Raw genomic sequence first — 18834 nt, forward strand, 5'->3', positions numbered from 1 at the left:
ATTCAACAACAGTCAATCAAATTCACAAATTTCTTATTTCTTTTCAGTCATGATTTCTAGATTTCTTTTCAGTCAGACAGAAACTATAAATGGCACTCGGTATTAAGCTATTCATCGACTAGCTCTATTGATTTTATATAAAATCAATTAGCTTTTCTGTCACTTTTTGAAGGATCTTAAGATACAAGTCCCAATGTTACAAACTTAAAAACTATCCCATGTAATATTTATATTCAGATCTTAAAAACCTTGATATTGCTTAACATAGTTATATATATTGTTTAAACCCACTTAATTAGCTAACACACACACACACACACACATATATATATATATATATATATATATATATATATATATATATATATATATATATATATATATATATATATATATATATATATATATATATATTGTTTCAAACCCACAGCTAAGGTTCACATACAAACAAAACACTTAACCTAAATGTTGAAAAAAACCTAACTGAAACTTTGCCAAATCAGTAGACATCCAACAAAATTAAAGCCAAGTATCTTTGTCAAAAAAGAATGTAATGTCAAGTCTTAGAAGCAAAGTTCTACACTCTGAGGAGTAATGTAGAACTTCGCTTCTCACTTGGCCGATGTAAGTTTAGCTATCGCAGTATCAACTTATTGCAATAAGATGACATATTGCATACTGTTTTTAACTAAAATAATCAGATCCCAATATATAATCCTTCTAAATTAGTGATGTGAGATAGATATTAGTAGACAAACAGATGGGAAAAACTGTTCATCTGTGGAAACCATCCCTACGGTTGTCTGGCCGCTGCCTGATCTTCAACAACTTGATAACTCCATCATCAATCGATTGCTCAATTGATAAAACAAGCTCAACACATTGAGAAAAATCAGGCTTTTCATATACGCATCGTTGTGTATAGATAGAGAAACAGAGATTAAAAATCTATCTCTACCTACAATCGAATACAACAAATGCAATTAAAACCGAATACGAACATAAAAAAAAAACAAGAGAGAGGGCTCATATCAAGTGTAGTTTTAGAGATCTCTGTCATCGCGAAGAATTTAACGAGAAAAAAACCAAAAACATTAAATCAATGAGCTTCTTGATGTGCCATTGGAGCCATCTATGTACAGGAGCTACAAAGAGGCGGCATAAAGCTCATTGAATCTCATCGGTTTTTCTCTGTAGAAAACCCGCTAGAGCCCTCTCTCTTTATAATCACAGCCCTAGTTTTGCTAGAACACAAATTTCAAATTCAAGCTAACAATTGAAAGAAATAGAGAGATGCAGAGTTGGAAAACTGCAATCTTGTTGGGGTGTCGCTAGATGGCAGAGACGGCTGCCGGAGGATTTGAAAGAGAGGGTTGGTTTGTTTCAATACTCCTCGTTGATATATATAGTATAGAGTATCAGCGTTCTAGGGTTTTCAGCCGTATCGAAGATTGGATGCAGTACTGTACTACGTCGTTTCGCCGAAGGGTAATTAACAGAAAACTTAACGGCAATTTGCACATCTAAACGGGATATCGTTAGGCTTCTACTTGCCATTGCATTTTAATGGGGTTTTTTTTTTTTTTTGGCTTAAGGTTCTCGTGTGCGGAAGACATAGTGTGATGCGCTGCGAACAAATCGACTCCTTTCCTTTGAAACAAAGCACCTGAAACCAAAAGTGTAAACCGTAAGCACGAAGCTTAGTGAACTCTCCCATCATACCACATACCATACAATCACATAGCACACATACTGTACAATCATATAACATACCATACTTGTCAGACATTTTTGGGGTGCCCGACCTACCCGGTATGGTCATTCTGGGGTGCCGACCTACCCGTACGACCATTCTGGGATGTCGTCCTACCTGTGCGACCATTTTGGGGTACCGACCACCCTTCGGTCTTAACAACCGAACCTCGGGGACTGTTTCACCCCTACCACTACTACTATCACATATCATAACGTAACATACTATCAGACATATTTGGGGTGTCTCACTACCCTTCGGTCCTAACAACCGAACATCAGGGACTGTTCCCCTCCTACTACCCCTAACACATATATCAGATCATGCTAGCATATAATCATGACATCACATACTGTCAGACATATCTGGTGTGTCTGACTACCCTTAGTTCCTAACAACCAAACTCTATTACTATAACACATCAAGCTAGCATATAACATATCATGTAGTAGCAAAACTAGATGATATCACAAAGACAATCATCTAACACACAACTCCACCTGGTGGGCCGACATTGTAGCCATAGACCCACCGCTACTGGAAGGTAACTCACCTCACACTGCTGAAGTCCCGAAGACACAATCCCCCACTTGCTGAAGTCCCGCAGACTTGACCCCAGTTGCTGGCTAACAGATTCCCGAACTACTAACACACACACAAACACAGTGGTGTATGGTGGCAGCCACCACCTCACGGTGGTGGTGGTTCTCTTCGGATCTCCGACCAAGATGCACTCCTGCAACCTTATACCATCACAGTATGCACACACTCCAAGATAATCACACACATAACATCAGAACACACATAACCATCGTTGGAAACGCACCAGTCTCGGCCACCCCCACGGTGGCGTGAAGCAGCCGAACGAACAAGAAGCTACGCTATCCACATCGAAACCACAACAGCGTCGCATCACCAGGCATAAATGGAGAAGGGCAAGAAGAATAATGTAGGGAGAAGGTCGTTCGACATCCGAACAGTAGCAAACGACCAGGCTTTCTCGAACCTCCACTTCCTGTGACTGGACATTGACTTCGCCGGTTACAGCGCAAAAACCCGGTCTCGGTGGTCCTTGTCGTTCACGGTGTCGCCGGCAGCAATGAAACTTCGACGAAGCAGCAGCGTTGGGATGATGTCTTCCACCCCTAGTCGGTCTCTAATGCTAACGGTGACGAGGACTACCCGGCGATGTTGGGCGGCCGGAAAAACGAACGGAGTAGATGATGGTGGCACCGGATCGAAGATGAAGAAGGAGGGTAAGTTGGCGGCCATGGGTGGTCACTTGTATGGGTGAGGCTGAACATATCTTCTTAGGGTTAGGGTTAGAACTGGTAGTGTTAAGCTTTTATACCTGATGTCATAAAGCCTTATTTCCATTATTGCATAAACAGTCCCTCTCTATCCAATTCTTTTCAACTATGATCCAAAATTTACCATTTGAACCCTGCTTCCTGAATCCTTTACAATTGAACTCCGAATTTTACCTTGTTAACCCCAGCCAACCAAAAACCCTTCAACTTAAGTCCTCATAGTTACCATGCAGCCCCTCTTCTACAATTATTTTCAAATGAGGTCCGTAGTTAACTCTTGAGCCCCTGTTTTCCATAAATCCTTTCATATTAGGTCTAATACTTACCAAACAGTCCCCATTTTCTAAAATTGTGACAATTAGCCCTTCGAGACCATCCTTTGATATATAATTATTTATTTTAGGGCTACTATTCATTCATTAATTTATTTATTTAACTAATAAATAAACGAGTGTTACACGACATCTGCGAGGTGAGTTATCCTCACTATATCGATAGGGTCTACGGCACCAATGTCGGCTCTTTAGTTGTTATTGTTATGGTATGTTACATGTGGTTACGATCTGTTAGATCGGAATCGGGGTAGACAATATGTTATGCTCTTATGATCCGTAGGGATTGGTATGTAGTGACCTGCTAGGTCGGTACTCTAGTTACAGGAGAATTTTATGATTGATGATCAGTGTGATAGATATGTTTGATGTTTGTATATGTCTGTATATGATAGTATGCGCACATGGTTATTTGCTGGTGGTTGGGTTGAGGCGGTCCTGCTTGGTGCTGAAGGCCAATATACCCTATGAGCGGTCTGGAGAGACTGTAGGCCCACGTGGCAGACCAGTCATGCCGAAGGCTCGGGATAGATTCAAACAGACTGTAGGCCCGACAGGGCGGTCCAGTCAGGCTGATGGCCTAGTATGTATGATGATTGATTGATTATTACTGATATGATATTGTCAGTGTGGTATTGGTATTTTGGGGGTAGCTCACTAAGCCCTCGGGCTTACAGTTTTCAGTTTATTGTTTCAGGTACTTCAGGAGATCATGGAAAGGCGAAGGCGTGACCGTACCGCTCCTCATCCTTATGTTATGATTTTTGGGACACTCTGATGGAAAATGATTTGAAAACATTTTGTAAACAATGATATTTGGTTTTTATTTATGATTGAAAAAGTTTAAATTTGGCGTAAAGTTTATGGATGTTACAAGAAAATTGAAATTCCCGCCACCAGACCCTTGGACTCGTCGAGTCCACTATGGAACTCGTCGAGTAGGACCTACTCGTCGATTCCATACATAGACTCGGCGAGTCTGCCAATCAGAAACCAAAAAATTCGATTTTCAAGATCTTTGGTGTTTCACTTTTGCATCTATTCACTAGAAAAACGACCTAGGCTCTAATATCACTATTGAGTTATGAGCATAACATCTATGTTTTTCTAATTAAACATACAACATTGAATACCAAAGCAATAAACCCTAATTGACTAGCATAAAAATCTGAAAATCACATATGATTAGGGTTAGAAAGTTTACCTTGATTGTTATGTAGCAATAACAATCACAATCCTTCTTGATATCGACTTCTGAAAGCCCAGTGCCTCAAATGTTGCACCTCTAATGAAATCACAAACACTCAATGCAACCAGATGGCTTAGAGAGGGAAGGATTTTGGTGGGTGTCGAGACCACCAAATAAAAAAACCTATATACGACGACATACAAAAATGAATTGTAGTGGCGTTAATAGGGATCAAATCCACAGGGATTGGTTCGAATCAAATCTATGCATTCAGTTCTACGAAATAAAAATATACAATGATATGGGAGGGGGGGGGGGGGGGGGTTCAAAATGTTAAATGTGATAAAAACAAATTTAAAAAATAACAAAAATGGAAAAATACAAAATCTATAAAATAAAACGTTCCAATATCGGGATAAATCGCAAGTTCAATTATTTGACTAATCATCATAATTTTGTGGTGCAATGAGTTTAATGGATACTAAATTGGCTATAGCAATTTAAAAAGTTTGAGATCACTTAGACTTTTTTTAGTTAATACAATGGTTAGAGAAGCTCATAACATATTTTCTTAGTTGAAGTCATAATTTACATGAGACATGTAATTAATGAAAATTAACTAGCATTAAGAACCAAAAACTCACCAAATCCAAGAGGAGTCAAAATGTTTTCACTACCATGTTAGAGAAAATATTTTCATGATTGTGTGAAAGAAAAACAATCACAATAACCATTTGTTGCTTGTTAATTTGAAGATCTATTACGTAATCAAGAAATTAACCAACTAATTAAACATTCATATATCTAAACTCATGATTAAAGACATATGAACATAAACAGATGTTTTACTAGAAAATATTTTCATGGAATACCATCAAAAACCACACAAAACTATTTCTAATCAATTAATTGCTTCATAGATTCACCCAATATTAAAAATATAAACTAACTAGACAAAATAATAATAACAATAAAAATGATAGAAATTATACCAATACCGATTACGAAATGAAGATTATAAAGCTCATTGAAATCGTCACTTCTTGTTACTTCAAAAAACTTCATTCATAATCCAAGTATTAATACAAAAATTAACCTAATCTAACGTAAATAACTTATTACAAGATTATAAAATCAATGATAAATATTATTTGAATTCCAAAAATAAGAAACGAAAAGAAAGGAGGAGACACCAAAGGCGCCGTCACTCCCTCTACTCCTACTACCGGCGAAATGTGAATTGTGATACTTCTGTTTCGTGCCCTTGATTGGCTGTGTTTCCAAGCTACACAATAAGCCAAAGCGGGCTCAATTAAAAGGAAAAATGGGCTGCTGTTAATAAATCAGAATGGGCTCCTGGAAACTCATATTTGGGCTATTTAAAATCTGAAAATGGGCTGCCACAAGCTTTATGCATTGGGCTGCCAAAACTAAAGTTGACAGCTTCCTATTCAGCTGTTCAGAAGGCCTAAAACTATATTAAAACTAGTCCGAATCCATTTCTTTTTGGTGAGGTTGAAGATTGATGAGTTCTGAAGACTCCTGTAAATTTTCAGCTCAACCGGACATCGTTTTCCCCTCCGTCTGATCGCTTGAAGAATCTCGCGCAAAGCTGTCAAGATCCGGAAAATTAATTTATATCGCTTTGTTTTTCTTGTCGTTCACGGATTTTGCTTTGAGACTTCAATCGCAATTGCAAGGTATTGGATGCGGCTTTAACGATGCTCTAAAATATCATCTTGCTCGAACAAATATACACAAAAATAGCTTAAACGAGTAAAAATATTCAAAACAATAAATCTAACGATTTAATGCAAAAAGAATATTAAAAATGCTAAGCGTAAAAGATAACGATTGCTAAAATATATACAAATAATCAAGTTATCAGATTTCGGCTAGGGTTTCTCATAAAACTCATAGGGTCGAAATCCTACGTAAAGGGTTCCTTATATAGTTGTGTGGGCTGCTAGGGTTTCTGAAGGAAACCCTAATTCCTGTTTAAGGCCTAAGCAGCCTATGGATTGCTTCCTTAGAGCCCTTGGACGAAATCTTATGGGCTTCCCCATAAATTTCGTACACTCCACTCTATTGAGTCCATCAACCCAACTCGCAACTAACAGTTAATTGCAATATCAGTCTCTTTTGATCACCAAATTAATTTCTGATTAATACTAATTAATTAATATGATTTCCAAATAATATCTTAAACTTGTAATATATTAATAAAACCATTTTGAGTACCAATTTATTATTCATATAATAAATTGTATTATCTCTCCTCTTGTCATCCTATCAAGTTGCACGAGTGAAGGCAACCTAAAAGGACCATGCTCATAATCGGGTCAAGTACATACTAAAATAGTTATGGGCTTAGACACCTAATCCAACAACATAATCCAACAGTCTCCCACTTAGATAAGTCTAATAATTATAACTGCAAGTACAACTTAACAAACCGACTAGCAATCGTAGCTCTTAAAAGCCGTTGTCGAACTCTGACACGCCATTTAGATAAGGGATCATATATTCCTCTATTCTAGATATCGTATGGACATGAGACATGGATCACAATTATTCTCTCTGTCCATGTATTGTTTCCGATTTCTAATTTATGACGACCGACTAATTGAACAAATCAAATTAGTCCAGGCTTGACCAAACGCTTAGGGTGTCATCACTAAATCCGAGGAGGAGATGAGGGAGCATTATCCAGAGTTGTTCGAGATGGCGGACTTCAAGGACAAAGTCTGATTCAAGTGGGGGAGGATTGTAACGCTCGATAATTTCCAAGGTATTTATTTAACTTGTGGGTTATTTAATTGTTATGAGTTGGGCCTTAGTTTTGGATCAAGATAGGCCAAAGGTAAAATGGTCATTTTACCCCAAGTATGGATTATTTATTATAGTTTGGAACTTAAGTTTTGATTGGGTGTTATTTTTGTACTAATAGCTCTGGGAGTCGTTAGTGCAACAACTATGGATTTCTTTTTGTGAGATTCAACAATTGAGGTGAGTTTCATCATTGGGTTTATCGGGTCTAAGGCACCAGTTTCGGCCCTTATTGATTATGTTAGGATGCTAGGAGTCTGCGTAACCCTTGCATGTGGTATGTGTTGCTATGTATACCGGGCGGGGCTCGATGCTAGGCAAGGCATGAGGACTGAAACATATGCTAGTGTTATGATCATTATATATGTTAGCATGACTATGTGATATTGATTTTATGTGTATAGCGAGTGAGGCCCATGACAGGCGAGGCCTGAGAGTAACAGATCTGTATACCGAGCAGGGCTCTATGTTGGGCGGGGCCCAGTGTATGATTTATTATGTATGGTATGGGGTAGTTTGGGGAACTCACTAAGATTTATGCTTATGGTTTTCAATTTATGTTTCAGGTACTTCCAATGGAAAGGGGAAGAGCTCGGGATGACTGCATTGCACACACCATATGGATTCTGTTTATCGGACACACACTGATTTTCCTGATATTTGGCATACTTATTTTATTTGGGTTGTATGAGCTATGATTTGAAGTATTGATTTCAATTGAATGAAAAATGAAATTTTTGGGTTGTTACAGTAGGGAATTATCGTTCATAACCAATATGGACAATGTAGTTAGTTCTTGCATAAATCATGTATTCCCTGATTCTTACCAAAGATATACTTTTAAAAGTGTGTTCAAGTTTATGCATAAAAGAGGCGTCTCTGGAAGAAGATTGGAAACTTTGTTTTGGACGACATCCAACACATATACTGTGAATGATTTTGAAGAAAACTTCCATTGGTAACCCCTGGTGCTTGTGAAGTGTTTGCCAACATCGGTCTGCGAAATGGGCAAGATCCTATTTCCCTAACATTCGTTGGAATGTAATCAACATTGATGTTCCCTATTTTTTTGTGTTGTCGGTAAATCAACACAATATACCGATAATAATGATTACCGAGACAATTCGAAACTACATTCAACGGACTTTCGTTGAACGCAGTTTAATGGCAGATAAAATATTGGGTGCAATATTAAATTATTTAATTATTTGTACAAGAACCTTATTTGATCATATTTACTTTTCAGGGAGGTTGACTAATGTACTCACCCCGTATGCTAAAATGGTGCTTCATAAAAGGACGAAAAAGTATGTTCATTGGCAAGCAACAAAGATCCCACCAGAGATCCCATCTCTGTTCCCGTCCGACATTTATCGACTTTTTGATTTTAAAAAAACTCGTGTTGTAGATCTGAACTTTCATACATGTTCATGTGGGAAATTGTGTAGTCTGGGTATAGCGTGCGGTCATGCTATTACAGTATCATGTGATTCGAATATCCATGAATTACCTGATATGGTTCAAATATATTACCGGGCTGATGTGTTTAAGATTGCCTACCAGACACATACTGTGCACCCTCTTACCCTCTATCAGAATGGGAAATACCCGACCCTATGATGGTTGTTTTATTGCCAATGTAATTGCAATTAATTGTTTGTAATTGATTTGCAATGTCTAATGGAAAATATTATTATTGACCTAATATTTGTTACATAACAAACAAGCAAACATTACATATTAAATAGATTAAGTTACATAAACTTAGTTGATGAACATAAAGCTTACAACTTGTACACAACAATTCCAAAAATGGAAATTCAACTACAAATTAACGCTATCTTTAAGTGCAAATTTTGGGTTTCAAGTTTCTTCTTCGATTGAATTAAGTCAATGATTATCAATGAATTACTATCTTTTGTTTTGTCAACCCAACAGATAAACCCAGTTGTGGTCCCTGAAATTTTAATACTACCTCCATCCCGAAATTATAATCTATCTTTCCTTTTTGGTTTGTCCAAAAATAAGAGTCAACTTCTAAAAATTAAATAACATTTTTACCAAAATACCTCCTCATTATTACTGAACCAACTAAGCATTTAGTGGAACATTAAATGCAAAGTAAGGGCAAAACTATCATTTTATTATATAAAGTTAGTGGTAATTAATGTTTCCTTAATCTGTGTGTTTTTTGTCCGTGAGCAATAATTTTGGGGCGGAGGGGGTATCAAACACATGACGTATATTAATATTAATTCAAAGAAAAATAATGAAAGGATAACCCACATACCTCTTTAGGACAAGCGCAAAAAAGCCGTTTAGGGTTATTTCTAGTCGTTGATGTCCTTATAATACCTTGAGAGCCACAATCACAATATGTCATTTCTTTGGATTATGAGAAATAATTTTTTACTAGTAAATTTAACAAGGTAAAGAGTTTAGAATGTTGAATTCCTTTATACAATGGCATTTACTATTCTGGAAACACATTCCAGAGCCATATTCCAGAATTGTTATTTTTGACCCTCGTTTCAGAACAACAATTGTCGTAGATTCCTTACATATGTGTAGTCATTTCAAAAAGTAAATGTCATAGATTCCTAATACTATTATGCACCCTTATCCCGGAACCCCATTCTGGAGAAACATTACGGAATTGCTATTTTGGACATTACTTTCTTAACATAAAATGCACCTAAGATGCATCATCATAGGCACTGACTCTGTATTCATAGCCTACACCATGTGTTATCATTTGAAACAATAATTGTCATAGATTCTTGACATATCCTGACACTATTTTGGACCCTCATTCCGGAACCACATTCCGGATTTGCTATTTTGGCCCCTAGTTCCGGACATTGCTTTTTGACCTTAAAATGCACATAGCATGCATCTTCAATGTAGAATTTTTTTTTGGAATGAGTTCATCTCACAATGGTGTTTGGCATTGTGAAGAAGAAGATTTATATGTTTGTTCAGATAATAACCTGTTTCCGGAAGGCCCAAATTTCCCACTCCTGGATAAAATGTCTGATGACGTTTTCCAAGCGATGAAAGCTGCTGAAGAAGCAAGTGAAAGGGACTCTAAAAGAAGTCTCACACTAAATCAACATGCAGACGATCTTACGGAACAAGTAAATGAAAAAGAAAAATGGGTTGCTGAAGCTATGGAAGAAGTGAAACAAGCTAAGAAGTGGATTAAAGATACAAATGCGGAGATTGATAAGCTTCATGCAGAACGGGACCGTCTAATAGTTGTTGTTAGAATTAGAGGAAATTTTATCGACCGCGAACGAAATATGTATCCCTTATAATTTCCTAATTTGTGGAAACCAATCAAAGTATATATTAGGATTTATAATGCTCTTTAATGAAAAAATTATCATTTTAGATAATCATATCGTTCCTTTTACAAAATCTAGTTTTAATAGACATTACAATATCCATATTTAAAATTAGATTACATTTATGGCCGATAACTGAGAGCTTGCATCCGATGCAAACTAGTCGTGTATACATGATTTTCAAACAATTCCATGTAGGTCTCAGTTAGTTTCAAGCCATTATCCGTCAATTCGACTCGATCTTCTATTGTTGGAGTTGTCCTACGTGTTTTTCAAAGATGCCCATCATGTTCACGGATTTTCGTGTATTTTCAGACATGGTAATGAGGAGCATTTGCATGTTATACAATGCTATTTTTCTCCGCTCCTCAACCACTGAAGGCGGTAATGGGATTTCCAGTATTACCATTCGTTGTTTCGCACGTTTATAATCACGGATCATTTCTAATGCAGTCGTATCAACAAGACGTCGTTGTTCGTCTTCAAGATGTGGTATAACATATTCTATATGCAACTCATCATCATCATTCAAGCCACTGGATGTTGGAGACTGAAAGTAAAATATACCTAAATTATATTAATATACTCACTTAAAACCAATGTGCATAAAGTATTTAATAATAATAAAACCAACTTGCTGAAACATATCCATAATAAAAAAAATATAATTGCAACTAGTCTATCATTACAAATTTGTCTACACTTGATCTAGTCTCATATTTCAGAGTTTTATCTACTTTCAATTTAAGTTTTAACACCCTTTTTGATTTTTTTTCTTAAGTTTATAGGTGCCTTTGTTGGTGTATTTTTTATTTTATTTTGTAATTCAACATCTTGGTTTTTTATCAGTAAAAACAAAACTCCAAGAGCATTTTAATACATCACCATAAAAATAAATTAAAATTATAAATTTTTGTTTTTCAATTTTACGTTTATCAGACGCAATTCCGAAAGCTCATGCAAATGGAATACAACTTCGTCCTTCGTAAAACTCACTTTTTTAACAATATCCACTCAAACTTGTCTTTGGACTAACATGGGTTATTAAACAATATTTAGAAAAAAAATTGATAAACATCATTATTCCGGATTGATATTCCATAACATCTTTCCAGAATAGTTTATCGGGTTCCGGACCACGTTCTTCGTGTTCTGGACTTACAATACCATTTTGGAACCTACAATACGTACTTTCGGACTAAAACAAGCGATCTGAAACACACTGCAAGGTACTTATATGAGATTCATACACGTACAACGACAAAAACATAAAAAAGGATAATTCTGAATCCATCATAGTCTCCTGGAGTCGTTCCTCGTATTCCGGACCATTCCGGAATACATAAATCCTTTTATACAATCAAATACAAAGTAACTTAAAGAGTAAAACTTATTTGATTTGATGAATCCATATTGAAAATTAGCTATGAAATACGGGTAGATCGTACTTCAGATTTACAAATTTCGGACTGTGTATTCCAGATTTTTTGTGTGTGAGGCTCATATATATACAATTTGGCTACAGTATTGAGCTTGGGCCGGTTTTCGGGACCGAAATGACCAATTCCGGACCTAGTGGTTAGTTTTTTTTTTTTTTTTTTTTAAAAGGTTATATTTTTAAAAAATACCTTAGATTACTCAATTTTCCTTATTTTTTTTTTTTTTGATTTGGAAAGGTTAAATAAGAAGCCTTTCAATCTTTTGTTTCATCAAGAAGGTGGAAGAATGAATGTGAAACAAAAAAGATTCAATTTTTTTTTGTCTAATCCAAAAGGTTGAAAAGATGAAAAAAAAAATTCATCTTACCAAAAAAAAAATAGAATAACAAAGGTGAGACGAAAAAAGATTTAATTTTTGTTTCATCCAAAAAGATGAAAAAGATTGAAAAAAAAAAATGAAGTTTTCAGTTTTTTATCCCACCAAAACATGTGGAGCAATAAAGGTGGATTTTTTTTCCCAAAATTTTGTATCACCCGATATTTTATAAAAAATTTATGAATGTTGGAATATACGCTTCACAACTACATAACGTTAATTTGTGACCAATCATTATATCAAAACATAGTCATATTTTATTCAACCGACATATGTTTGATATCATTTAACCAACATTCTCTTTAAGATGTCTAGATAGTAAGACAAAAGGATCACGAGACATGCGTTAGAGCTTATTACATTATCTATCATTTTCTTGCAAGAACTCTTAACGTGAATTCAGTCCAGACATTATGGAAAATTTATCATGCTTTTGCTTCAAATTTCTCCTTAAAATGTATTGAAGATACAAATACATAAAAATTACGAGCAATAGTTTTCTTTTAAAATTAAGTCACAACAAAAAACGATAATAAAATAACAAAGAGAGACAACAATGATTTTCATACCCGATAGATCAACAATGGATAAAAGAGAGATGAGATAAAAGACACATACCTAATCCGTCGATGGGAAGCAGAGGTGTGAGCATGATGGAGGAGTGGGCGGCATGAATTGCCAATGGAGGATGGACGACATGAACAACTCTTGTGAAGGGGGCGGGGCATGAAAAAGATATGGTTAGGGAGGCGTGAAGGAATAGGATTAGAAGATGTTTTCCAAAAGAAAACTAAAAATTACAGAAACTCAAAAAAACTTATCGAAACGGGAATACATTCCGTGGCATAAGACAATACCATTTTGTTGAAAACCTATTGATACTAAACACCTTTGAGACAAGGGTCGAGAAAGGTTTTTTGAAAGTCTAAGGTGCAAGTGAGAGCATATATGTCTGAAATCCAAAATCCAAAATGACCAAAATACCACATTTCATAATGGTTGGTCATATTGGCAAAAATCTAAAATGAGATAAAATACCTATATTTTATGAAAATACAAAGTCATTTTTGTGACTATCCCTTAAAAAAACCAATCAAATGACAATCGGGTGAACCATTGCGCCATCTACTTTCTATCATAACTGTCAAAATCGCGATCATGATCGTACGATCCTAGGCATGAAAAACGAGCTGAATCGTAAATATATCGTATTTGGGGTATGATCATAAGATCGGGATACGATCCTACCTTCCCTTGATAATTTATTTATTTATTATTATTATTATTTTTACAAATGAAATTCCCTTTTACCACTTTATGTGTTTTATACCCTTTACCAATTACCATTTTGTGTTGTGACTTATAAATAATATTTTAAAGTTTTTATAACTTTTGAACGAAAAAATTAGATGTTTGAAATATTTTTCTTGTTTTAAAATTATAGATTAAAATTATGTTGTACTTTGTGGGATCCTAGGATCCCGATCTTGCAAACCCAAAAACGATCCTATGTAGGATCCCGATCTTGACAACCTTGTTTTCTACTAACTACATGTTCATACAAAAATTTGACAATCAAATACGTATACAATTATACTTGTACTCTGACATAATCATATCATTACATTATCTTCATCTAACTTAACAGAAATCAATGAACACAACTAATCGATTTTAGATAATAAACACCGAAGAACAATGACAAAAATAAAAAAAAAAATGTCAAACAAGATACAAACAATTCACTAATAAAATATTACACCAAATCAAACCCTAACATGACATGCAGGGTTCCCCTATTTCATCTTCACTAATCTGCATTTCTTGTTCATACACAAGCTCAAGCCAACAGACCCTGGTCAGTAAACTGTCAAAAATGGTTGGACCCTTGACCAATCCTATGAGCCTATATATTATCAACAAGCAACTGCAGCTTCTTGTTCAAGTTCAGGTTCAGGTTCAGAATTAGAAATTATGTCATCAACCGAGGGTGTGATGTCATCAATGGAGGATGTGATGTCATCAATGGAAGGTATGACCAAGGGACTTTTCTGGAACTCATTTCGTAGCTGCCCGCAAGCTGCACTTGCATCTAGACCTCGTGTCTGACGTACACTGACTGTTATTTTACGTGACTCCAACATAGATTGAAATGCGTTGATCTGCAAATAATTAAACACAAAAATGAAACTTGTTTTTTCTAAACAAGACATGATAGAATAGAACATGCTAAACCAGATTGTACTGTATTTGACATCCATCAGAGTAACACTATGTCAGTCGGACAATAATTTTAATTTTTTTGTTCCACCCAAAAAGGTGGAACAAAAACGGTGGGACAAAAAGTCAACCTTTTGTCCCACCCAAAAAGGCGGACACGTACCGCTTTTCTGTAAGGGCGCTTATATTCAGTGCCGTCTATCGGGTTAAATGGGATGAGGTTCACATGGTATCCTGGTCCCCATTGATGAAGTAATTCTGCAAGTTCTTTCGCGTGCTCCACGTCATCATTGACTCCAGCTGTAAAAAAAAAAAACGACTTAATTTTGTTTTACAAATGCGATTAATTGAAAAAGAATATAACTAAACGCAAAATTATGTACCTAAAAGTGTGTACTCGAAGGATACACGTCTACTAGTCTCATGAAAATAGTCCCTACAATCCTTCATAATTGCCTCTAGAGGGTATGACTTGGCACTTGGCACAATCTTTTCTCTTAGTTTTTGATTTGGGGCGTGAAGACTGAAATACATCAAACAATAAATAAAGATTAGTTTAAATTGTGTAAAATTATGTAAGTATATAGTGATATGTAAAAAAGTATATTTTGTTACCTAAGAGCCAATGTCGATTGAAGTTTGTGGGAAGCAAGTTTCTTGATAGTGTTTGGAACGCCAACAGTGGAAATTGTCATCATCCTTTGTCCTATTTGTATATCCTTCAATCCAATAAACAACACACATTGGTAACATGACTTTTTATAATAACAAGAAAAGGAGAAAACATGTAGACATTGATTGAATAGATTTTTTTTTTTTTTTTTTTAAAGCAAACCTTGTTCAAGCATCGGTGAGCAGCAAGGACTTCTTTCAAGTTTAACATTGGTTCACCCATTCCCATGAATACCACATTAGTAACCCTATTGTTAAAGACCTCTTCTATTGCCAATACCTAAAAGTAAAACAATAACTTAGAATACAAAACGGGGTTGTACCTAAAAGTCAACTAATAGTCAACCTGCTCAACAATTTCGTGGCCCTTAAGGTTCCTTGAGAAGCCGCCTTTTCCAGTAGCACAAAATGAGCAGCGTAAAGGGCAGCCTACCTGTATAGTCAACAACAACGAGTACATGGTCAACTGTAATTAAGAACAATAAAATCAACCATGGTGGAAAGTGGAAAGGGGAAAGATCACCTGTGATGAGACACAAGCTGTAAGGCGAACAGAACCTTTATCATCTGCTACTGGTATGCCGACAGTTTCCACCAGTCGATTATCTTCCAATTTTATCAGCAACTGAAACATAATCGACGCAATGAATATGAAACATGAATACATGAATGAAGTGAATTTGATTTAAAGAATATGAAGATGATTAACCTTGATAGTGCCATCAGCTGCAGTTACAGAGCTATGCACAGATGAGCGTCCGACCACCCAACCAGCTTCTTGGAGTTCAGTTCTGAATGCTAGAGGAACTTTTATAAACAAACACGAAACAATTAGATTGAAAAAAGTCAAAAACCATTGCTAAATCTTCACAATTGTATCGAGATATCAATTAGTAAACTGAAATCGAAATAGCAAGGCGCTCACTCTGGCTGAATTCTTGAATTTCCTTAACCCTTCGTTTGTACAGGAGATGATGCAACTGTTTGCCTCTATAACTTTGCTACATCAAAAGAAATTCAGAATTTGATTGAAATGACAAACCTAATAATACCCATCATTCTTCGTGTGAAATCAATTGAATTTTAAGGGGTTTTCAGTATATACCTGGCCGAAGTCAGTAGCTAGCTGTTGAAGCTGTTCCTCTGACATGCCGAGAAGCACGTTCGAGTCTGGTAGCGAGGCCTTTATCTTGGTGGTAGTGGCGGCGGCGGTGGTGGTGGTGGGAACAGTGACGATGGTGCGAGAGGAGGAGACGACGAGGGCACGTGACCGTGCAGCACGAGCCAGTGGTGTTACGGAGCACATGAACTGTAGCAACGCCATTGATGATTGATAAACCTTCGCCAAGCAACAAAACCTCGGATATTGGATATTTCAAGCCTGTCCCAAATCCTAACATTTATGTAAACGGCGTCGTTTTATCAATATGAGGGAACTGTGAACATTAGCATTCTATCATTTGAAACCAGAAAGGTTACCCTGCTACGGAGGTCAGAAGCTTTCAATATTGTTTTCGAATCGATGAATATGACAGACGTAGAAAGTGCAAGAATTAAAAGCCTGGGCTTTGCCACGGACCGTTTTTTCATGCTTTTATGAAAAAATGTAAAAGTTTTGACTGCAAATACCAGAAGTGTAAAAATGACGAAAAAATTAAAGGGGTAGGAATTAGCAACTTTTTCGAAAATGGATCAAAGTTGTCAAACCATTAAAGTTTGTGACCAAACTTTAAATATTAAAAGGTTCCTAAAAAGTGTAAAATTATTGATTGTAAGGACCAAAAGTGTCAAAATAACCAAAGAATGAGGAGCAAAGTTGCCAAAAAAATGGCAAGTTTATTATTCCTAAGATTCATTTCTTTTATATATATATATATATATATATATATATATATATATATATATATATATATATATATATATATATATATATATATATATATATATATATAAATTAGGCTTCCAAATTCATTTTAACATCTAGATGTGTATATCGGTGAAATCCATTCCCGAAGCGGACTAAATCGAAACCATTCGGAACCGAAAAATAAAAATTCAAGGAATCGAAAAAAGAACTTATTTATGAGGGTACCGGTACCAATTTTCAATTTTCAGGTATAGAACCAAACAAAATCGAATTAAAGTGGTTTTTGAGCCTAAAAAAATCAAGTCTTATAAAAAATCAGTCCAGCAACCTCTGTTTAGAACTATGTAACTCAATTAGTTATTAATCAATTAATGTCGTTCTTGAGCCTAAAATGTAGCCAAAACAGAAAACAAGATGCTGGAAAAAAAAACTAATTTATTCGAAGCTTCTATGAAAAAGTTATGACTATTTATAATTGATTAAAAATTATGTATAAACTAAAAACAGTTCAAATCCAATTGTGCTTGTTTATGGTTGTGTAACTCAACCAATTCTTAATTGATTAAGGTGGTTCTTAATCATAAAATGTAGCCAAGAAAGATAACTAAATGTGAAAAAAATTCATCCCAACCGTGTATGAAAAAAATATAAGGGTCATAATATGGTCAAGTGACCCTTCAAATTCAAGTTCCATACAGGTTATTCAAGCTCTGAAACTCATATTATTGTTGATTCAAAACTTGAACCAATACTTTTTCTGTTCATTTATAGTCAGTTTCAGATAATGATTTGTTGATGAGTTTACAATAATTTCCTTAAATCTCATGCATCCTTTCACAAGAATACTTGAAATATTTTACCTATTCATTTTGGGGTTTCTAAGCAAATAATAATGTTATTTAGTAAATTTATCAAGGGTATACATAAAGAAGTATATAATAGGCAATCATAGAAATAAAAATTAAAAAAATTATAAAATATTTTTAAATGTTAAAAGTATAGATTTGGAAAAAAAAGTTAATATTTGAAAGTTTATGAAAATAAAAATATGATATTTAAAAATTAGACTTGATAGATATTATAGTTTGATATTAGAAGGAGATATACCAAATTCTCAGTTTTATAAATTATAAACAACAATATAAAATACTAAAGAATAAGTTAAAATGAATAATTGATAAGACGTAGGGCTCTACGTCGTTTCCACTAAGACTAAGAAGAATGGTAGTATGTGATAAGCATTGCTGCATCATTTTTTAGCATATCATGTAAGTATAACATGATGTTAAGGAGTAATGGTAAGTTTTATATTACTCTTGGAAGAAAAAAATATAAAACTAAATAAAATGAGTCATCTCTCTCTCTCTCTCTCTCTCTCTCTCTCTCTCTCTCTCTCTCTCTCTCTCAAGTGAGCCATGTTTCGTGCATGCCCTTAGAATATGTTAGGGGGTGGTGTTGGTGCATGGCAAGAAGCTTGGCAAGCGGACTTGACACACTCAC

At 35.3% G+C, this 18834-nt stretch overlaps 1 protein-coding gene and 1 non-coding gene across 2 annotated transcripts; both read right to left on the reverse strand.

Annotated features, from left to right (window-relative positions):
- Positions 1-729: 729 nt before the first annotated feature.
- LOC111885232 (small nucleolar RNA snoR143) lies at positions 730-869 on the reverse strand. The gene has a single exon (XR_002848052.1). It is a non-coding gene; the product is annotated as a small nucleolar RNA snoR143 (small nucleolar RNA).
- A 13290-nt stretch (positions 870-14159) lies between these two features.
- LOC111885174 (uncharacterized) lies at positions 14160-16848 on the reverse strand. The gene is made up of 10 exons (XM_023881459.3): positions 16573-16848; positions 16393-16468; positions 16177-16274; positions 15991-16092; positions 15814-15900; positions 15631-15747; positions 15411-15514; positions 15179-15318; positions 14959-15095; positions 14160-14737 (listed from the first exon to the last, which is right to left on the reverse strand). Exons 1-10 carry the CDS (start codon positions 16789-16791, stop codon positions 14492-14494), a joined length of 1326 nt encoding a protein of 441 aa, XP_023737227.1. The 5' UTR covers positions 16792-16848; the 3' UTR covers positions 14160-14491.
- Between the last annotated feature and the right edge of the window lie 1986 nt (positions 16849-18834).

The sequence above is a fragment of the Lactuca sativa genome, chromosome 9 (genome assembly GCF_002870075.4).
Source record: "Lactuca sativa cultivar Salinas chromosome 9, Lsat_Salinas_v11, whole genome shotgun sequence".
NCBI lineage: Eukaryota > Viridiplantae > Streptophyta > Magnoliopsida > Asterales > Asteraceae > Lactuca > Lactuca sativa.